This window comes from Callospermophilus lateralis, chromosome 5, assembly GCF_048772815.1.
Source record: "Callospermophilus lateralis isolate mCalLat2 chromosome 5, mCalLat2.hap1, whole genome shotgun sequence".
Classification (NCBI taxonomy): Eukaryota; Metazoa; Chordata; class Mammalia; order Rodentia; family Sciuridae; genus Callospermophilus; species Callospermophilus lateralis.
Window position 1 is genome coordinate 142,754,836 of NC_135309.1, and position 23,212 is coordinate 142,778,047.

At 44.6% G+C, this 23,212-nt stretch overlaps 1 protein-coding gene across 3 annotated transcripts in view; it reads left to right on the plus strand.

The window, feature by feature from the left end:
- Positions 1 to 16,521: 16,521 nt before the first annotated feature.
- The window catches only part of Pdzd2 (PDZ domain containing 2), a 234,553-nt gene continuing 227,862 nt past the window's right edge, over positions 16,522 to 23,212 (plus strand). For all 3 annotated transcript variants that reach the window (XM_076857333.2, XM_076857334.2, XM_076857335.2), the window contains exon 1: positions 16,522 to 17,105. In XM_076857333.2, the coding sequence (XP_076713448.2) occupies positions 16,630 to 17,105 (476 nt within the window). In that variant the 5' untranslated portion in view covers positions 16,522 to 16,629. The remainder of the gene's footprint in view (positions 17,106 to 23,212) is intronic.

Here is a 23,212-nt window from a genome sequence, read left to right on the forward strand (position 1 = left end):
AGAGCTTCATGAGCTTCCAATAATGAACCTGGCTGTTGCAAGCCCAGTGAGTTTGGATAGAATTTCAGACTCAGACCTCATGGATACGGGGAGCAGTGTGCTGTGGGTGGTCTTTGGGGAGGCAGTGAGCTCCTGCCACGTAAGAAGGAGAGACTTGGCCTCTCCCTCTGCTGGGGTCACCCGTGTGAACAGAGGAAGGCATGGAGGGTGGTTTGGAAGACCTGACAAGAGGGCCATCTGAAGACTTCCAGAGTGTCAGAGACAAACTGTCAGAGCTAGTGTGATAAGGTGCCTTTCACTGGGTGAGCCCCTAGGTCTCTCTGGTCCCCTGGGTCATCTTTGACTTCTCCTTCCCCACCAACCCAAGTGGTCCCCAAGACTGGTCAGCTCTGCCTCTGAAGTGACCAAGAAGCCACCCCTTCTCATGGATCTTAATGCCACTCCCTAGTCCATGCAGAGAGCTCCAGAGCTCTGAGGAGTGTCCCCCACCGGGACTCGCCACTGTCTGGTCCCACTCAGTCCAGAGACTTCCCAACAGCATCCTGACCCCATTGCCCACACTACTAACTAAAAAATCAGCTAACCAATATATGTTCACAAGCATCTGGAAAATCCAAAAATGGGAAGATGAAAAACCATTATGAACTAACTTATCTGAGATGAAAACAGTTATTTCAGTGAATATCGTTCTAAGAGATTGTTTATATTTGTAAACAAAACTGACATGCAACCAGAACTACTTTGTTACGATGGTGAACCTTTCCCCATATTCATACTTTTCTGAAATGAAATCTCTTGACTCTGGTTATAACATTCTCCTGCTTATAAATAAAACCATCACCAACCCACACCCATTGTCTACGTGAGGAAAGTCAAACTCTAGGAAAGGTCAAACTCCAGATGTCACCTGCCCCTACCTACAGCTTCAAGGTCACCCTCTGTGCTAGTACATGGTGCCTGTCCCAGGAAGACACCACCTATGTGTTCACTAGGACAAGGCCATGCCAACTGAGCTTGTGTAAAGATGCCAACCACCCTGATTTCCAGATCATGAAACTTTTTTATCCTTTAAGGTTCATCTTAAGGAATTTATGTCTGTCCCTAGGAAAATCAGAAATTTCCCGAAGGCAAAAAGAATGTTTTCATTTTTTACTTTTAGCAATTGTGTAATGCCTGGCACCAGGTCTTAGGCACTTAGCAAATATTTATGGAATGAATTGGCCTCGATTTGGTGTGTCTGTTTTCATCCTTTTGCTGGTTTCTCGTGTTTGTTTTCATCAGGGTCCGTGATTGATCTGTGTTACATATCTTTTCCTCCTTTTCTGCCTTGCTCTGCAGGGCTAAGAGCCTCTAACTCAGGGCCATGCATCACTTGGCTGTGTCTCTGCTGGTGGGTTGGAGAAGTTATTGATTTCTAGTGGCTTTGCCATGGCGTTTCGAAGCTCTGAGAAGCAAGTTCACTTTTCCAGAGTCAACAGACCAGAGTCAGGCCACCAGCTATCTTTAGAAGAGTTGATTTAGAGGCTTTACGGAAACGCGAGAAGGTAGAAAGTTTTCAGAGTGGGAGTTCCGGCCTCAGAGCCAGGGGCCAGCTCAGTAGTCCCTGTAGGAGAAGGGAGCAGCAAAAAATGCTGAGAGTGTGTGGGTAGCGTGGGTGCTGAGAGCCCAGGGTTCTGCCCATGGCTTGTGGGATTCCGTGTCTTAAGAATGCCCTCAGGACTCTGGCCTCTGCCTGTTCCTGTGTTCTACCAAAACATGCATAACACAGTTTAGACTCCATGAGATTTGTGTGTGTGTGTGTGTGTGTGTGTGTGTGTGTGTGTGTGTGTGTGGTTTTGAGGATGTTTAAATATGGAGGTTTTGCCAGAGGGAGGAATAAATTTATTTCCCATATTTCATCAACAAACATTAAAGCAGAGCTATTTTTTTTTTATTCATCTCAAAGAAAGGAAAAAGTTAGTGTCTGCAGAGAAATCAGATGAACACTTTATTTCTGCCCTCTGGGATAGAAATAAAGGCAGGTAGATTTGACTTTATTGCTATGAATCTCAGAAGTTTAAATTTGCATATCTGTCTTAGACATTCCCATTTAATGGAAGCGCCAAGCACACAGCCACAAAAATAACAGGATGTTTTCTGGATGCAAGTTATTGAAATTTAACCTTAACCAGCTTCAGCAGAAAAGATACTAAGTGGTTCCTCAATGTCCTCATGTCATCAAATCCTAATTTCATCTTCTCTCCCCCTGCGCTAGCCTCAGCGTTAAGCTTCGTCTTGGGCTGGTCACCAGATGGCAACAGCAATTCCAGGCACCCCACTCAGATCCAGTGACATCCAGAGCAAGAAGAGAGACCATGGCTTCTTGGTGCTTTCTCTTAGGAGTGAGGCAAGGTCCTCCAGAACACCCCCAGAAGTTAACCAATATATGTTCACAAGCATCTGGAAAATCCTCCCCTCGGGACTCCTTGGCCAGCATGGGTCACTTGCATACTCCTGAAACCTTCACTGGCAAGGTCAGGGCATTAACGTTGATCACAGAGGCCCAGTTCTCAAGCTGAGGCACCCACTGTGTGGAAGAGGATCACCGGATTCCCTGGTACAGGGTAAACGGTTTGAATCGGCCAGGAAGACAATCTGCGGCATTCTCTAAAACTCAAAATAAGCTTTCATAGAATTGGTTGCCAACTGTATTCTCCATTGGTTTTTAGTGTTTTAACTTCTTAACCTCATGCAAATAAAATCTTGCCCCAAAGAATAAGCAAATGAAACTAACCAAATCAGCACATCTGCTGAAGTTGAAAACCTGTGGAACACTGAAGTTTGAAAATTGCTTTAGATAACTTCTTTGGTTACTTCAAACAGTTTCCTATTATCTCCTTTCATCTATGACAAAGTTGTATTATGTGGGACAGACATAATCCTTGTGTCAAGGGCTATTCCAAGAGATCAGCTGACCATAGGGGACCAGTATTTACAGGGTTTGGGCAAATAGGGGCATGAAGGCAGCTGGGCTGGGAGTAGCAGATGAGACCAAAAGCTGAGATGACAGGGAGCCAGGAAGAGAAGTTCCTCTGAGTGGGGTGGGGAGCTGTGACCTCGGAGCTGACTCACTTGCTCTCTGCCTGTGCAATGTGGGTGGCCTAGCCCTGGGTGATTCTGACTTCCAGGAGGAAGTGAAGATCTGCTCTGCCAGGGCAGAGACGCTTCCATACGTCACATAGGGCAAACAAAGCATGCAGGTCAAAAGCTCTAAGAGCTTCATTTTAGCATGGAGAGGGTGTGGATTGCCACATAAAATAACAGATACCCAGTTAAAATTTGAATTCCAGATAAATGAATAATATTTTAGTATATGTATGTTTTGAATATTGCTGTAATATTTGGGACACACTTATATTAAAACATTTTTGAAATTTATATTTAACTGGGCACCATGTGCTCTTATTTGTGAAATCCATCACTCCTACATGGTGGGTAATGAAATATCTCTTGAGCCAGTAGGAAGTGAGAACTGACTTTCTTCCTGTGGTTCCAGTGTCAGTCCAAAATCATGGCATTTCCAGAACCTCCCATTCCACCTGACCAATAGTTTCCAGGGTCCTGTCACATCAGTTACTCAAAACGCTCAGTAAAAATAAAGATACGGGGCTGGGGATGTGGCTCAAGCGGTAGCGCGCTCGCCTGGCATGCGTGCGGCCCGGGTTCGATCCTCAGCACCACATACAAACGAAGATGTTGTGTCCACCGAGAACTAAAAAATAAATATTAAAATTCTCAAAAAAAATATAAAGATATATAGTATAGAGATTCCTCAGAAAACTTGGAATGGAACCACCATTTGACCCAGTCATCCCACTCCTAGGTTTATACCCAAAGGATTTTAAATCAGCATACTACAGTGATGCAGCCACATCAATGTTTATAGAAGCTCAATTCATAATAGCTAAACTCTGGAACCAACCTAGGTGCCTTTCAACAGATGAGTAGATAGAGAAATTGTGGTGTATATACACATTGGAATATTACTCAGCCTTAAAGGAGAATGAAATTACCAGCACTTGCTGGCAAATGGATAAAACGGGAGAATATTATGCTAAGCTAAATAAGCCAATCCCAAGAACCAAAGGCTGAATGTTTTCTCTGATATGCAAATGCTGATTCACAATAAGATGGGGAGGGGTAGAATAGAGATACTTTGTACTAGACAGAGGGGAGTGAAGGGAGGGGAGAAGGCATGGAATGAGAGTAGAATGACTCCGACATTAGTACCCTATGTGCACATATAATCACATGACCTCTGTAACGCTACATCATGTACAACCAAGAGAATGAGAACTTACTCCATTTATGTATGATGTGTCAAAATATATTCTGCTGTCATGTACAGCTAATTAGAACAAATAAAAATTTTTAAAAAGTACAAATATCTGCATGATACCACATCTCCCAATTCTTGTGAATCAGAATCTCTGAAGATCAGATCTGGCCTGTCTTTAATAGACTCAGGTGATTCTGAGGCTCAGCCGGCTTGGGACACCACTTCAGATTTTAAATTCCCGAGGTTGAAGATGTTGCTTTATTTACTGCACTCAGTAAATATTTGCAGAATGAAGGAATGATTCCTTGCCATCTTAACCAGTGCTTATCTTGGAGAATCTGGGAAGACCTGAAGCACAGGCCTCTTCACTTCCATTTCTTTTCTGGCCTTGAGACACATGGGAAAGGATTGGGGGGGAAGGTGTAATGGAGCGTCTTGGAGAACAGTGGATGAAGACAGGATAACAACAGGACTGAGCAGGAGAGAGGGAACCCAGGCCTGCCAGGCAAGGGAGCAAGAGCATCTATGTTGGGACACAGGCCAAGATTTTAATCGCCTCCTCAGGCAAAAAGACTTGGGATTTCAAGTTGAGAACAAGTCTTCTGTTATTTTCACATGATTCCTTTAGAATCAGACTTGGCACAGTGCACGTGCTCAGGACCACAAGGAGAATGCTGCTGAACTTGGAGTCATCCAACCAGGGTGCTTACAGCATGTTGGAAGTGCTTCCACGGGACTTGGTGGGTGGCAGATAATGGCCACTTTGCTCATCTCAGTAATTCCCCAGAGCAGTGGTGTACCGGGGAACAGCCATCTCTCTGTAGGGTTCTGCAATGGCCAGACAATCTCCATCCTGAAACTGAAACCCAGAACCTACCACTGCCATGTTCTGTGAAAAAAATGTGCCCCCATGCCTATATTTTCTTTAATACCAGAACTAAAAAGGTTTTCGAAAATTTTAAGAAAAAACTTTTCTTAAAATTTTGATTTCCCATTTTCCTGGAGGGAGACTTTGCCTAATGGACAAGAACCTGCCTTTTATATGAAGAGAGTGTTTGCCAAGTGACGTCACGGGCACATGGGGCTCTGTCAGTGGCATCTAGGGTCCCCTCTCAGTGTGTTCCCCCATCTGTGCAACAGGGATGCTGAGCTCTGGGAAATGCTGGAGCTGCCTGGAATTTCAGCAGCATAAGGTTCCTCAGTGGGATACTGGGTCAAGAGCAGAAAAGAGAACATAGATTCCCTTGGCTTTTCTTTTGTGACTTTAGTTCTGTCCCTCCTGTCCTCACCTCCTTCAGGCACTCATGCACACCATTCTGAGCAGATCAAAACAGCTGGCACGTGCCCACTGGGAGACTGCTTTGTGGTCCCCTGTAGTTATGTCCCCTATAGTTAGGCCTCCTCTGCCCATCTGTGCTCCTGGTTCTGAAGTTTGTCCTCTGCATCCTGCCCTCAGGAAGTGCAGGCATTGATGGGGTCAATGCAAACATTATGCCCACTTAATAATTGTGAACCTGATTGAAAATCAATGATTGATTGAAAGATGTTTGAAAGATTGAAAGATACCTATCTTAGTCCCTTGTGCTGCTATCACAAAATACCTGAGACTGGGTCATTTATAAAGAAAATTTAGTTTTCATGATTCTGAAAACTATAAGTCCAATATCAAAGTGCCAACAAAGTTCCTGTCTGGTGAGGGCTGCTCTCTGCTTCTAAGATGGTGCCTAGTTGGGACATCCTCTGGATGAGATGACTGTTGTATCCAAATAACAGAAGAGCAAGAAGCCTAAGTTAGTTCCCTCTAACCTATTTATAACATATCAATTCATTCACGAGGACAGAACCCTCTTAATCAACTTCCCAAACCAACTTAATCACTTCCCAAACCACCCCACCTCTTAGTACTACCACAGGGGGATTAAGTTTCAACACAGGAATTGGCAGCCACATTCAGACCATTAGTACTTGGGGGCCACAGTGAGACCACCTCCTCACCACCCAGAATGCAGAAATAAGCAAGACATGCTTCTATTTTGAGAATTAAACTGGGAAATACAACATCCATGATTAAAAAGCCAGCCTTGGAAATACCCAAAGTAAAAACAACTGTACATGAAAACACAGAATCCAAAACCCAAGTCACTGTAATCTTGAAGAGGATGGGCTGAAATGCAACCGTGCCTGTAATTCAGAGAAGAGAAATTGGTCTTTATTGATGTCAAGGTGGGCAATGTGGAGAAAGTGCATGGGAATAGAAGGGGGTGATTAATGCAGAGGACAGGAAAGAAAACCTGTAGGAGCCAGGGTTGTCTATAATAAAAGGGAGTCTTGGCTATGCAGACAGTTTCCTTTGCAAAGTGCAGCCTATCTATGGGGGGCGAGGGGGGGAGGCTACTTAATCTGGGAGTCCTCCTCTGCCCATCTGTGCTCCTGGTTCTGAAGTTTGTCCTCTGCGTCCTGCCCTCAGGGAATTCAGGCATTGATGGGGTCAATGCAAACATTATGCCCACTTAATAATTGTGTTCCTGATTGAAAAACAATGATTGAGCTCTCTTGCTGGTAACAAGAGAGTGGATACTTTTTCAACGTGCTAACAGAATTCATGATTCTAAGCCCAGAATCCTAAAGATAGGAATGATGGGAAACTTACCAAGATCAAGGTCGCCTTATAGCATCTTTCTATGTACCAATGGCTTTCCCCAGCAATGTTGCCCCTCACCTCTAACCCCCAGTACTGGGTCATTGAATCCAGGGGCCCTTTTTATTTTTTTATTTTGAGACAGGGTTTCTCTAAGTTGCCCAGGCTAGCCTCAAACTTGTGATCCTCCTGCCTCAGCCTCCCAAATAACTTGGATTACAGGTGTGCACCACCACACCCAGCTCCCAGCCGTATCTTGTAGCGGTGCACATGCCTCTGCAAAGCAGGATCTTAAATGATGATAGTCCAACCTCCTACTTTCCCACAGATCCCTCTTGAGGTCAATGTGGAACACCCAGGGTAGAACTTACTTAGGTCATTTTCAGTTTCATTCGTCTCTGCTGATGCCATTCTTGTTTCCTTCTCTGTACTTCATTTGTTTCCCACCCCTATGAAGGACCAAGAGGGTGTCTGAGTAGCTGTGGGGCCCCTGAGCGAGTCAGGGCTAGTGTATCTCAACCCTTCGCGGTCATTTCTTCTCCTTAACTCTGAGTTCATGAATGGAAGAGGTCAAAGGAGGACTCTTCTTTCTCTCACTCCCATGGACTTTGACATGCTTTCTCATTGTCTGAGTCTTTCCCACAGGAAGGATGGGAAAGGGGAGCCTCCCAGAGAGGCACATGGCTGAACCTTTGTGCTCTGTGATCTTGCCTTTTCCTCTGAGGATTTTCTCGGCACCAGGAGCTCTGGCCAGAGCCCTGGAACCCTGCAGTCCGGCCGAGGCAGGGAGGGGCTGGAGCCTGGTTTCCACACCATTTAGGTCCTGGCCAAGTTGGAGAGTGGATGGGGCCTCGGAGGAGACACCACATTTCCTACATACCGCACCCTCCAGGCAAGCTCCTCCCACTTCGTGAAACTTTGGTTCTTTCTGCTGCTCCAAAGAGCCTTTATTTACTAGGATATATTGCTTATTTTCTTCCAAAGAGCTGGACTAGGGTTATAAGCACATGAATGTAAAACCACCCCTGGGGCTCCCCTCCTCCCTTTGTCTTGGCAGATACTCAATATCTGATAAAGCCATTTGGCCCATCTCCTCTGCAGTTTAAAACATCCATGTGTTGTGGTGTGTGCTTCTTAATGAGGCCAGTAACTCCATCCCTGACTCACTAACTCAGCTCTGAAGTCCGAGAGAACGCCAGATCTGGAAGGAAACTTTGTAAAACCACCTCATTTGGCAGATAAGGAAACTGAGTCTCAAAGATTTTAAAGGACTTACCTGGAGACCTGTAGCTAGCTAATAGCAAAGGGCATTCCTGACGATTATACATATTTAAGTTTTGTTATTAATAATGAGGTCAGATCTTGTACAGTTATATCCTAAGAATTTAAATACAGCAAAACTAGATTAGGTACCAAAAAGTCTACACACAGAAACATCTGAACAGCATGATTACTCTAAAAGGATTTGTACAAGAGCCATTCTTTGTTATTGATGTTGTTTTAACATCATTCCAGTGTAATGGAAACAGAACTTATTAATGCATGCTCTAAGTTGAGGGTGTGATCTACAGGGTTGTAGATGACAGGTTGGTGGCATCATGCTGCCCAGTCTGTTCAAGGTGACAGGACAGTCTGATTAGAGTGGGGTGTCACAGTGAGCTCATGGGTGTCTGGCAATTAACACTGCTGCTGTCATTGTTCTCAGCCATTCAGCAGAGAGCAGCTGTTTCAAGGTGTGGGCTGGCCATTGTATAGATGTACACCTGCCATCGATGCCCTTTTCCCAGTTATTATGCAAGATCTTTCAGAATCCACATACCTGAGCTCCAGAAATAGTGCTAACCCGAAACATGCCAAATCCTGACATTTCAAGTAAATGATCTTAAACTGCAGATTCACAAAAGTGTTTCAGTATTTGAAGTCACAGCAAATGTATTTTAGAAGTAGATGGGGAACCGAAATTACTTCTAATATTCATTTTGATTATCTGGACCCAAACCATTTTCTTGCACTCAGCTTATTTGAGAGGAAGCATTCATAAACCTACCTGCAATTTCCATTCATTCCCATTTTTTGTTATTTGGACAAATGGTTCATGTTTGAAGATATACAGTATTTGCAAATAGTAGAATCTCAAAACAGCTGCCAAGTTTTTTTTTTTTTTTTCATTTTATTCATTTTTCCTCCTTTCCTCTATTCTTCAAGGGTCGTTGGACCCAAGCACCAAAGGAACTCAGGCCTGTCTTGAATGAGTCAGATGAGTATGCTTCTCATCTGTAAAATTAAAGGCCAGATGGGGTAATTCCTGAAGTCCTTCCTAGGTCCTCACCTTCTATAATTTATCTGGGAAACATCTCTCATCCCAGCAGCCCCTGAAAAACCATGCTCCCCGAATCCATCATGCATCCTCAAATGCACCTTTCATGACCCTTACCATACTTCGCTGTAACTGCTGCTTTTATAGTCTCTTTCTGGTGGAGCTCAGCCAACCTGGGTCTGCCCAGCCTCACACAGCACCTGGCACAATCAATAGTGGTTGCATGAAATAAAGTGGTGATTAGATCCTTCTCCTGTCTCTTGGGCGCATCCTCCAGTTAGTGGCCAGTCAGCCATGTAGAGAGATAAAAACCAGCCAGGACTTTGCTCTTCCAAAACAAGCCCACTTTAGGGAGTCATGACGGTTTGTATCTGCAATGTTTCTCAATTTCTTGTAAGCTTGTCATAACACCTGGGGCTTCACAATGGTGCTGACAAAACATTGGAAGAATTCATGTGTGATTTCAGCTCTTGTTTTATTTGTTTTGGATTCTGGTTGTTTTTTGGTGGTTCTTGTTTTGGTGTGGTTTAGTTTGGTTTTTGGTGTCCCAAAATCAAAACAGTAACTCAACTACTATGAATAAAGTAGCAGGGCTAAAGTTGAAAGACTCAGGATCATATTCTAGGTCTTGAATCCAAGGGTGAAGAGGGAATTGAAATAATGTATTTATTAAGGGTTTTATTCAATGTAACAGAACAGAATGTCTAATTAACAAGGTTTTAATAAGGTACATTTTTTTTTAACCTCACATAACCTGGAGGTAGAATGGCTGGGTTTGGCCCAGCTGCTAAAGAACACCAGACCTTTGCCTTATCACAAGATGGTTGCCAAAAGCACCAGTCATCGTGTATGCACTTTAAGCAAGAGAAAAGGCAAAAGAGCTTGCATTTATTTTTATTTTTTTAAAAAAATATTTTTTAGTTATAGATGGGCACAATACCTTTATTTATTCATCTTTATGTGGTGCTGAGGATCGAACCCCAGGGCCTCACACATGCTTGGCGAGCATTCTACTGCTGAGCCACAATCCCAGCCCCAAAGAGTTTGCATTTAAAGGAACTTTCCTGGAAACCCTACAGACAACTTCATGGGCTCAGACTCTATCTATGGTTTCCACTCTCTCAAGCAAGAAGCAGCTCTTTGGATAGATACTTCCTCCTCAAACACAAATTGGTTTCTAATAGGAAAGGGATAGAAGGGATGATGGGTAGGTACTAGCAGTCTCTGCCTCAGTCCCCTTGTTTGGTTTCCAACATAACTGACTTTCCATGCATGAAATAGACTCCCCATTCCCAGTGGAGATAGCATCCAAGCCTATTGAGTCAGCATACGCAGATGAGAGCCCTGGGTGTCTGGTGGTGTGTGGCCCTCTCCATCAGTCCTAGATCTCACTCCCTACAACAAGCCCCAAAGCACTCAACAGACACTTCTGGGAAAACATAGAATAACTACAAGATGAACCTGCCTTTACAAAAGAAGGGATGGAGAAGACAGCAATCACTGTGGGTAGCAATGGCTACGTCCTCCAATAACAGTGAAAGTCCACAGGCTGGCCAGGCAGCGGCTCCTTGCTCTGGTGGAAGGAGCGCTGTCCATTGCCCTCTGTGGCCCTTCCCTCTGACTGGCAGGTTATTCCTCCTTCATTAACCTCTATGGTCTCCTCTTTCCCAGGCTATGGATTTCAGAGGAGAAAGTTTCAAGGTTTCTAGAGGAATTGAACCATCCCAGGCTGTTGCAAACCAGGTTTTGGGTGCTTCAGGCAAAACAGTTCCCTCAAGTGTAGTAGGTGTCTAGTCTACATGTTTCTGGTCAGTTCCTGATGATGTGTAGCTTCACTTTCTAACTCAGGGGCTGTGCCCTCTCCCTGTGTTATAACTTTACAAGTGCTACTTACTGAATGTATGCTGCAGGGGGGCAGTTGAAACAATGGTATTTGGTGAATAACTGCATTTTTTCCAGGAGATAACCAAATCCAAAACCCATTACTCCAGACTCATTTCCTTCTGATAAAACTGGTTTTGCAGTACTCCAAGGTCCATAATGCAGGTCTCTTGGGCAGTTTAGATTTCAGGCTGGATGTCCAGAGTGCCTTCCTTAAGAAAGTGGTACTTCTCTCCATCTCTAAGTAACTTCAGAACTGAGGCTCTAGATTCTTCTGCAAGAGACAAAGCACCTACCAAAAATCTAATTTTTCCCTGCCATTTTCCCTAAGCCCATGACCTCAGTCGACACACATATGACTTTCCAGGGTACAGTTGGCAGTGTGACCGAGTATTTCACATCACATTGCCAGGTCACCACTTTCCAATCTGCAAATCCAAGTTCTTTACATCTGCTTCCTAACTTCCCCTGCTCAGCCAATTCCATGTTTTAGGTTCTGTTACTTTTAGTTCTCCCACTTCCAGCTACCAGATTCTGGATTTATTTGAGGTCTCATTGAGCTAATTGATTAGATTTAGAAAAATCCAGGTAAAAGTGAGTTAAAGAAGATGGGGGTTATTTTTTCTTTCATTTCTGTCTTATTCTCTAAGGAGTGTTGGTGTAAGCCCCACCCCAAAATTTCACTTTCATCTCATTGGCTAGAAATATGTGGTATAACTATCTCTACCTGCAAGAGAAGCTGTGTTTTAGTTGAATACATTGCCACTGGCACAAAATGAAGGAGGAGGGGCTGGATATCTGGTGGACTGTCACAAGCTTCTGGCACAAACTGTGTGTTTACTTATCATATGAGGCCCATTGGAACCACCAAGCTGGGAAGGTGGGAACTAGGTCAAGAGGGTGAGATCAGAAGCAGACAGGCAGGATGCTGATGGGGAAGAGCAAGGCCAGGACAGTCCCCATCAGTATGCCATCCCACTCACATCCAACCTGGCAGCTGTGTGTGAAAAGACCCCTTGGAAGGTTGCAGGAGGTTCTGAATGTGTGGAAGACTTCTCATTCCTAGAAGTTAAGATCTGTGTTTATTTGCCTTGATCAGCCTAACTATACACACAGGAGGATTCTTCATTCCAGAAATAATCCTTGATAATGCTAACCAAAGGAGAAAGAACCAAGCAACACCACAGGGAGATTCACTGTGTCCCAGGGCATCACCAATCCTAAGTTGACTCCTGGTTCCCATCTTGATCATGTCGATTTGGAGGGAATTGTGAACCTTTGCCTCCTACATTTAGTCTCCTCTCTCCTTTTCCTGTGGTAAACTGTTGAAACCAACCAATTTTTTTTAGGCTAATCCCAAAGTTATCTTCTCCAGGGAAACATTTTTCCAAAGGTCTGGGTAAGAAGACATGGCCCTTCCTTTACCTACCTTGTGATACCATCCATCAGCCCGTGTGGCCAGCTGTGGCAGGTGTGTCTCCCTAATACAGCCTGAGCCATATGCCCTGAGTTCTGCCCAGGGTCTGGCACAAAGTAATTCCCCAGTGAAAGGTTCATTGAATCAAATTGCCAACCAGCCTTCTCCATCAAAGAAAGCTTTCACCTCCGTTCTCCATAAATATAGAAAAATGATCCCTTTCACTCTCCTCTCTGAATTTCACTCTCTCCCAGAGAAAGTCAATATAAACCATGCCATCCAAGGTGGAAAACATTCTCCAGCCTTCTCAGGAAGTGATTTATTTAACAAGGAATAATAACACATGGGCCAAGTGTCAGAAGCCATGTCAGTAATAAATGACCTTATTACTCAGACACCAAAAAGAGATTTCCAATAGAGTGTGTTTTGAGTTTCCAAAGAACTTGAGTGTCAACTATCAATTGGTTCCAAATAAATCAAAAGCTTAGCAAATACCTACATAATTATACAGCTCTTAAAAAGAAATGCAAGATCAAAAAAAAAAGATAATTCATGTATGTGCAAAGATTGAATGTCTCCTTTGGCCAAAATAAGTAACACCTCTCACTGAAAAATAACTTTACTCACAGATATATTAAAATCTTATGAAAAAATCAAAACATTTTCATCAGGTCTAACGGCTCTTATGAGTCTCCTTTTTCTCATCTGTAAAATGATCCGTGAGGTCTCTCAGACCCAGCAAGGTTTCCTTGAATACAGGGATACTATCTTCTTCTTCAGCAGCGTGTTCCCTTCCTGGGCTTAGCACCTATCACATCGTAGATGATCAATAATTTACAAAAAACATTCTGAAGGTCCTTTCAATTAAATGTTTAATGTCTTGGGATTCAAGGTTCTAGTCACAATTCAGATGACTCCATATATAGAAAACAGGTGTAAATATCATGGGCAAGCTGCTCTTTAAATAGGTCTGAGGAAAACCAAACTTAAGAGTAGTAGAGAATTTCTTTTTCCTAGTGTCAATTTGTGTTCACACATCCATTCATTCACCAAGTATTTATAGAACATATATGAATAACCAGGCCTTGAATGTGTCACTGTGAGTGTGCTATCAAAATGGCAAATTTCTTACCCTGGAGGAATTCGTGATATAGCGGAAGCACAAATAAATGGAAATTACAGGCTGAAAGTGTAATTCAGTGGTCATATACTTAGCATATACTCAGCCCAGGGTTCAAACTCCATCACCCCCCAAAAATCTTAAAATAAATGAAAATTAGTATATAATATATATGACAACCCTCAGCAGAATCAAGAAGTTGCTGGGTGCCAAGTTCAAATAATAATGCACACGCGCGCACACATCAGTTCATGAGTCCATGTCCATTGGTCCCCCGCTGGGTATCTCATCAAAGCTGGGACAGAGTTCTTCCTTGAAAATCGTGTACAGAGACTCAGAAGGTCCGACTGCAGGTGGCAAACACTTTTGAGTGTTTGGATGCTCTGGATGGCAATATCCTGCCTGCTGTGTGCACTGAGATGCAAAGAAGTCATCCTGCCAAGAAATAAGGTTGATCCCTGGAGTGCATCGGTGCAAGGCTGGGGAGAGAAAGCACCCTGGCTCCTCCCCAGGATTCCTGGCTCCCCCCAAGGATTCCTGTTCTTAACTTCAGGAGCCTGGATGAGGCTGCCTTGCTACCCTCCCCCTCAGCCTGAAAAACTTCATCAAACTTTACCTTAAATTACATTTTAAAATTAAACTACTCCAAAGAAACAAAAAAAAGAAGAACAAAACTTTACGTGAACGTAGACTTAAATAGACTGGAGTCAGTTTCTGATCTTGGAGGTGAGCAAAGCCGATGGGCTCAGCTTAGACCAGTTGCCCATCTGTAGTCCAATCAGCTTTGGCCAAGGAAGTGCAGTCAAAAGATGACAACTCTGCTGAGAGTCCAAGCTCCCACTCTGAGAAGTGGTGAAGATAGGGAAGCTGTTTTCAGGAGAGGAAAAGTTGTTGAAGCACAGGACATCCTCACAGTCTTATTCTTATGTAGGTGTTCATAGGCTCCATAATCTTTCAGTTCCATGCCTATAATTGAGAATTTTCCAGTAGTTCTTCTAGTCCTTTATTCTATGTACTCATTTTCCTGGGTTTTCCTATTAACTAGATAAGTAGAGGGGCCTCATTCACTTACAACGATTTGAGATGATTCAGGGCATAAGAAAAGTCTGATGATTTCACAATACAGGTGGAGCATCCCTAATTCAAACATCTGAAATCATCTAGAATCTGAAGCTTTTTGAACACTAATGCAATGCCACAAGTGGAAAATTCCACACCATGAAACTTTGTTTCATTTCAAAATTTATTACAATCGTCGTGTAAAGTTACCTTCATCCATATATAAAAGGTACATAGGACACAGAAGTGAATTTCATTTTAGACTTGGATCCCAACCATAAAATATCTCAATATATATTCAAAAATATCTAATGAAACATCCTAGTAAGCAAAATATTGATCCTGAGAAGGCAGAAACCACAAACCTGAATTTAAAAATATGGATGTCCTTCCGTGACTGATCTGTGCAAAGATCTACAAGTTCTCTGCGTTAGTCAGTTTTTTGTCACTGACACAAACAACTTAGAGGAGGAAAATTTTATTTTGGCTCAGAGCTTTCAGTCTGTGGTTGGCTGGTTCCATAGCTCTGGGCGAGAGGTGAAGCAGAACGTCATGGTGGAAGAGCATGGTGAAGGAAAGCTCAGGGCAGCTGGGAAGCAGAGACAGACAAAGGAAGGGACTAGGGACAAGATAAAGTCCCCAAGGGCATGCCCCAGTGATCTTCCTCCTCCAACCATGCTTCGCCTACCTGTGGTTTCCACCCCCTCCCAGTGGTCTGTTCAGCTATTTGTGGGTTAGTTCACTGAGAAGATCAGAATCCTCATGATCCAATCTGTTCCCAAAGCTCCACCTCTGGATATTGCTGCATTGGGGACCAAGCCTTCAACACATGAGTTTTGGGGGGACATTTCATATCCTAACTGTCATAGTCTTCCAAAATCAGTTCATTTCATTTGTGAGCAGAACTCTGGCCACTGAGGCCCACTGTGGCAGTCCAATCTATCACATGCAATTCTCCAATTAGATTCCCATCTCAAACAAATAGCCATGGTTATTTAAGTAGCTTCAAGCTACTCAGTTTTGAGTAGCTTGAAGCTGACAGCCTTAGCATTCAAAATAGATGCTTCGGTTACTGAGGTAATCTATTACCACACTGTTGAAATCTACCAGCTTTCTTGGATCTTCTTTCAGGAGAGGTGACATTATTGTCAACAGAGTGGACACTGGTCCAGAACTCTCTGTGACCTTCCAGGGGAGCTTTCCACACTGCCTTCCACTTGGTTGTGAGTTAGATGGTATGTTGATGGGGGTTGATGTAGCAAAAAGCATCTCACTTCTTTGCTGATCAGGGACACTTCCTAGAGAAGGTCAGGGTTCCAGAAGCTTCTGCCTGAAAGAAGTGTGTATTTGCATGGGGGTGGAGGGAGCCACCCTGGGGAATGGAGAGAGGCCTTAGGTTCCTACTCGAAAAGCAAACATGGTCCTCCCGAAGCCCAGGGGCCTTGTGTCCTGTGCCACCAGGCTCACTATTTTGACTGGATTTTTTTTGTTTGTTTGTTTGTTTCCTCTTCCTTTCCTAGGTGCCAGTGAGCCCAGGAAAGGACACACTGATGCTGCTGCAGGAATACCCAGTTTCCATGGGACGTGTATGGACCCTGCTGTGAAATGAACCCAGCAAGGACTTGTTGGCTACCTCCTTCCTTCCCCTGAGGAGCACCCAGAGCCATCGTTCCTCGGTTTTCCTAATTGTGTCCTGTCCTCTTCTTGCCAAGGTCAACAGGCCAGTCTTGAGTAGGCGTCCCTAGGCTCATCTGCCAGCCTCAACATGAACACAGGCCCAGCTGATGACGGCCAGGGTTCCCAAGGGACGTGGGGCCCCACGGGGTCCGGCCCCCAGCAGCAGGACCTTTCATGATGCGGGTGTCCGGGAGTGAGCACCATGCCCATCACCCAGGACAACGCCGTGCTGCACCTGCCCCTGCTCTACCAGTGGCTGCAGAACAGCCTGCGGGAGGGCGGGGACGGGCCCGAGCAGCGGCTCTGCCAGGCGGCCATCCAGAAGCTGCAGGAGTACATCCAGCTGAACTTGGCCGTGGATGAGAGCGCGGTCCCACCCGGCCACAGCCCTCCAGAAATGGAGATCTGTACTGTGTACCTCACCAAGCAGCTGGGGGACACAGAGACCGTCGGCCTCAGTTTTGGGAACATCCCTGTTTTCGGGGACTACGGTGAAAAGCGCAGAGGAGGCAAGAAGAGGAAGACCCACCAGGGCCCCGTGCTGGACGTGGGCTGCATCTGGGTGACAGAGCTGAGGAAGAACAGCCCCGCGGGCAAGAGCGGGAAGGTCCGGCTGCGGGACGAGATCCTCTCCCTGAACGGGCAGCTGATGGTCGGAGTGGACGTGAGTGGGGCCAGGTAAGTGGGCGGGGCGCTGGCCGGCCCAGGGGCTGGACCGACCCGTGGTCCGCTTGGGTCTGAAGGGCGAGTCTGCAGCTGCAGTCGTGGGTCCTTCCTCTAAGGGAAGAATACACTGAGTCCAAGTTTCTCTGTATTTCTTTGTTCTCTTTCTTCACTTATTCATGGTATTTCTGTTTTCCCCTGTAACTTGGGGTAAGAAAGAGAAGGAACAGGATGTGAAAGGAGTATGAGAAAAGCCACATTGAGTTAGAAGAGGGGGGGACAAGATTGATTCTTTTTCAAGGTTCACTTCTTAGCTCTCTTGAATAATTATGAGATAACATTTATTGAGCTGGGTCGACTGCAGTGGGCATCTGCCAGCCAGTATCTCACTTCATACCCACCTCGAGAGGACAGCTTAGATGAGAAAACTCAGCTTCATGTATCTTGTTCAAGGTCACTGAAGTAAGAGGCCAAAACAGACTTGAACCAGTGCCTGTCTGCACCACAGTCTGTGCTCCTGACCACTGAGCTGTACTTTGTTGTTTTGTGGCCGGTGCTCAATTTCATGGATGGTTTATAGCTGCACCAAATACCTCCTTAGCATAATTGCAGACACCAGCAAGGAAATTACTAGAACAAATTAATAAGGCTTCCATCTACCCCCCAAAAAGAAAAACAGAAGCCCTTTATCAAAGGAAATTCAATTTTTATACACACCTTGTATTAGGCCAGTCATGGTAGCACACACCTGTGATCCTAGCTACTCAGGAGTCTGAGACAAGAGGATCACAAGTTCAAAGTTAGCCTGTGCAACTTAGACCCCATCTCAAATTTAAAAGTAGAAAGGTGGTAGTGCACATCTAGGTTCAAACCCCAGTACTGGGGGCGAAAAACTGTTAGTTTAATTTACATTTCTATAATTGAAATATCTGACAGAGACTACTTATGAAGAAAAGAGTTTATTTAGTTAAAAGTTCTGAAAGTCCAAGATTGGACAGTCCATTGGTTCAGATTCTGGTGAGGGTCTAATGGTAGACGGTGTCATGACAGGAACAGATGGGTGAGGGAAAAAGCATGCCACCAGATGGGAAGCATGAAAGAGACTGGAGTCCCACAGTCACCCCAATCCCAACCTCCCACTAGGCCCCCACCTGTTAATAGTCCACACCCCTTCCCAACATGGCCATACTAGGGACCAAGGCTTCAACACATACATCTTTGGGGGACAAACCACATCCAAAGCAAGCAGAATCCCTTTGGCAAATTCCATCTAGCTAGAGCTTTAGGGTAGAATCTCTTTGAGATTTGGGTACAGTTGTTCCTCCTTTTCTGATGGGTATTGGTTCCAGGACCCCCAGTGTATTCTAAAATCCAAGAATTCTCAAGTCCTTTACATACAGTGGTGTCATATTTGCATAATTTCTATATACTTTAAATAATTTTTGATTTCTTATAATACCTAACAGAATGGAAATGGCATATAGTGGTTCTTCTGTACTCTATAGGATATAATAACAAGAAAAAAGACTGGTCAGGTGTGGCCTGTAATCCCAGATATTCTGGAGGCTGAGGCAGGAGGATGGCAAATTAGAAGCCAGCCTCAGCAACTTAGCAAGACCTTATCTCAAAATAAAATCAAAAGGGCTGGGGATGTGACTCAGTTTGTAAAGCACCCCTCGGTGTAATCCCTTGTTCCAGACACACACACACACACACACACACACACACACACACACACACAGAGTCTGTTCATGCTCTTTTCCTTTTAATATTTTGGATCCACAGTTGGTAGAATCCTCATGAATAAGGAAGACAAATTGTAGTGGGGAGTTTAAAGTGTTTGGAATGTTCTCAAAATGTTTCTTTTTCAATCATTGTAACTGACTGTTTCTATCAACACCAGAATTTCCAACTACCCATGTGGATTTTATCTTAAAAGAGTGGTGATCAGAAATCGGGGTTTTGTAGGGACCCAAGGTATTTCCCTGCTCCTCAGCCAACAGCCCCCTCAGCCTCTTCATCATTATTTGTAAGCAACAGATTTCAGGGGCCAACACACCGACTCCTTGCCCACGCTGCCAATCTGATGAAATCATCTATAACATGAGGCATTCTTTTGGGCAATTTGGTCTGTTCCCTCTCTTGAATTTGATTTTTAGTTCAGAATTATCTTCGATGATATTATCAGTTATCCCCCAAAATTCATATGTCAAAGTCCAAATCCTGAGGACCTCAGAAGGAAACCTTATCAGGAAGCAGCTCCATTGCAGATGTGATGAGTTAAGATGAGGTCATACTAGAGTAGGGTGGCCCCTAGTGCAATCTGACTGGTGTCATTATAAAAGGCACATTTGGACACAGACACAAGGAGAATGCTAAGTGAAGACTGAAGTTCTGCTGCTGCATGACAGAGAATTACCAGAAGCCGGGAGAGAGCCCTGGAACAGATCTTTCCCTGCACCAGGGGAGCATGGCCCTGCTGTATCCTTGATCTTGGACTTCAAGACTCTAGAACTATGAAATAACACATTTCTGTTTCTTAGGCCACCCCATTTGTGGTGCTTTGTTATGGTGTTATAGTTAAAGCTTCGTCCCAGGGTTTCATAAACTGACTTCCAGACCACCCCGTATAATCGAATCAAGCCTTTATAGAAGCACACCGATGGCGGCTGACCAGAACATAAAGCTGGTCCCCCTGATCAGCCCCCGAACAATTGCAAGGGCACTCCTTATAAGCCTGAAAACTGCAAAAGGGATGTTCAGGGGGTCTAGCCAATGCAAGCAAGCAGAGGGAAGCCTAACCAATCACAGTTAGCCCAGTCACCCCAGTTACAGAGCCCCGTTACCCTACTTACAGAAACAATGCCCCATTAGGTAGTTCCGTGTTCTTAAAGGTTTCTATAGCAAAAGGAATTGAACATCTTGCCCCAGTCATGACTCTTCTACTTGGCATAGTTGTTTTACAGGATGAAGTCATAAAACAAAATGGAGTCACATTTGCTCCTACTATCACAATGGCAGCCTTAGGAAACTGACACAGGAGATACTTTGACCAGTCACCTTATGCCGAGTCAAGTTTCAATTTTCTCCCTGCCACAGGTTCCTCTAGAGCACTGTGTGTTCTGGGAAAGGACACTGAGAATTATGTGTGCTCAGTGTGGGAGGATCAGGTGCACCATGTGCAAGATGAGGTCATGGCTTGTTCTTTGGAAAATTAGTTTAGATCAATTTGGAATGTCCACCTCTGAGGAAAGAACAGGAAATTCATAGACATGGGTGGGTTCGACAGCCTTCTGTGCCCCAGACCCTTAGGAGAACTGAATCCATGACTGCCCCTGAATTACAGGCACTATTCCTGCCTTCTCAACTAGCCCACATGCCTGAGGTCCACAGCTGGGTGCTAGGCTCCCCAGGGACTTCTGGGAGGTCCTCGTTCCATATCAGTGATAATGACTTTATCCTGGTGTGAACTTCCAGAGAACTTTCTAGGATGGGGGAAGGACATCAGTTGTGTTTGATGTCACACACCCCATCTTGCAGCCATAGCCCATAACACACCCGAAGAAGGTTCTGTTTGTGAGCTCTATCACCACCCTCTGAGGCAGATAGTGTTTTCTGGAATGTTCTGTTTGGTGCAAAAGAACTGCAAAGGTTTTTAGCTTAGTTCCTACAAGGAATACTTTGTAATCCCAGTTCCTCCCTCCGCTAGCTTTCTATAAGTAAACCAGATCTGTTCCCTGAGGACAGATTGTTCCAAATTGGTAACGAAATGTGGAATTAATTAAAATGAAACCCACACACCAAAACCAAAACAAATAGACTTTTCTAAAAAGTAGAAGGGCCCACGTTTCACTTTTAGAATTTTTTTTTTTCAGAAAGTGAACTTTGGGCATTTTCATACATTAATAAACATGAACAGAGCAGAGTGCAGAAGACTCAGGCCCGAGAGAGATGGCTCCGGCTTCCAGAACTGCTTGTTGGCCGTGTGACTGTGGAGGTGGATTCCGTTTCCTTAATAGGGCGGTGTAGTGGACGAGCAAAGATGATTTACTCGATGTACTGAGTACAGCATCTGGCACACGGTAGATGTTCAGTCAAAATAGCTTTTCACACCCACCCAGTGGATCTCAGGCAACCTGAACCCAGAGCACATCCTGCAAATGAGAAAAGGTCTTTGAGTTTTGAAAAAGAGAAAAGCCTCAAACTCTGCCAGTCAGTTCACAGAGAGACAAAGCTTCTGTCCCCAAACTGGGGAGATAATCAAATTACAGTAGTCCCCCTTCATCCATGGGGTGCATTCTGAGAACCTCGGTGGATGCCTGAAGCCATGGGTAGTACTGAACCCTATACATACTATGCTTTGTCCTACAGGTACCAATGACAAAGTTTTAAATTAGGCACAGTAAGAGATTAGCCACCATAAGTAATGATCAAATAGAATAATTATAACAATTTACTATAATAAAAGTTATGTGAATGTGGTCTCTCCCTCTCTCAAAATATCTTACTGTACTGAACTGTATTTTGGGATTGTGGTTGGCCACAAATAACTGAAACTATGGGTAAGGGGACTACTGTTTTGCACAACTGGTGTGGCATGGCACCAACCACTTGGAAAGGACCCTGGCATGTGTAGAAACAGTGTCCCTGAGCCCACTGGCCAGAGAGTACTGGAGTGTGTGTTCCTACAAGAGCCAGGTTCAGGGTCAGACAGGGGGTCAGAGGGACAAGCTGCCTGGCCCACAAGAGTTCCATGCTGGAAGGACTAGCCGAGTATCAGCCCTGGCCAGAAGTAACCTTCAGCACGGTCCCCGTTGCCTTGAAATTGTGTGTAAAATTAAATTTAGGGTTGGTACCAGCTTAGACTCCGGTTACCCATGGCAACCTAGAGTTCTGTCTAGATTATAGCAGATTTGAAACAGAGTTTCAAGAGGCTGCAAGAAGGTGTTACTTGGAGAAATGACACGGGGAGTGATATAGGCAACAGAGAAGAAGAGTGGTCAGTTAGAGCTTTATTCTATGGTCTCTGGGGCCTGTCCACCTGAATGTGCCCAGAGTACCTGATGTTCCACGAAGCACTATACAGGTGTAAGAGATGGTCATCCTGATGACCTAGGGACATTAAGGAAAGGCTAAATTATACTCAGCATACTGTTTAAAAAGCCAAAGAAGCGTGTAATACACTTTAGAAAGATTTCCATTACAGAAGGTTAAAAGGAAAACAAGCTTCAGCATTTAAAATTCAATTATCTGGAAAACTCACCATGTGGAACAGCCCATTCCCCGAGGACGTGGTGTAAATGAAGCGTTGCAGGACCCTACATTTGCACCCTACTTCATTCTTTTCCGCCTGCTCTCTCCTCATGCTATTTTGTTTCATGCCTGGGTTTCTGGAGGGTGTCCCAGAGTTCACCCAAGTCCTGTTTTCTCATTGTGGCAAGGAGGAAATCGAGGCTTGGGGAAGTGGCTTCCTGAGATCAAGTGTCTTCATAGAGAAGAGCAAGGACTGGAATTCATGCCTCCTGACTCGGATTCCAGAACTTTCTCCTCAACACTGTAAATAGGAACCAATAAAATTAGGAGATTTTTTTTGTATAGTTTATTATTTATAATGAAAACAGAAATCAGTTTGTTTTATGTGTTCTGTGAGTGGGTGGGGATTGCATCTAGAACCTTCCATTCTCAACAAGAGTTTTGCATATAGCAACTTCATGAAAGGTGTAACTGAGAGCTGGAAGTCACGGCTGGAGCTGGCACTACTCTGGCTCTGAGTGCCACCAGGGCAAGGCTGCAGAGGATCAGAGGATCAGAGGGCCATCGCCTGCCACCTTGTGGTGGAAATCGAGCACAGTGAGAGAAAGTGCTGGGAGTTGAGGTCAGGTGTGTGATTCATTGAACGGTGTGTGCTTCACAACTGTGGCATTACAGTGATGCTTTTGGCCTTCACGTCTCTCCCTAGAGTGGCAACTTCTTAGCCATCTGCAGGCGCCATGCCCTCCTCTGACTGATGTTCTCGTGTTGCCCAGGAAGTCGCTCCACCCCTCCTAACACACCCTGGTCCTGAGGTCCCCCCACTGGTAGTAGATGAGGAGCTGATCCAACAAGCTCTTTGTGGCTGATGG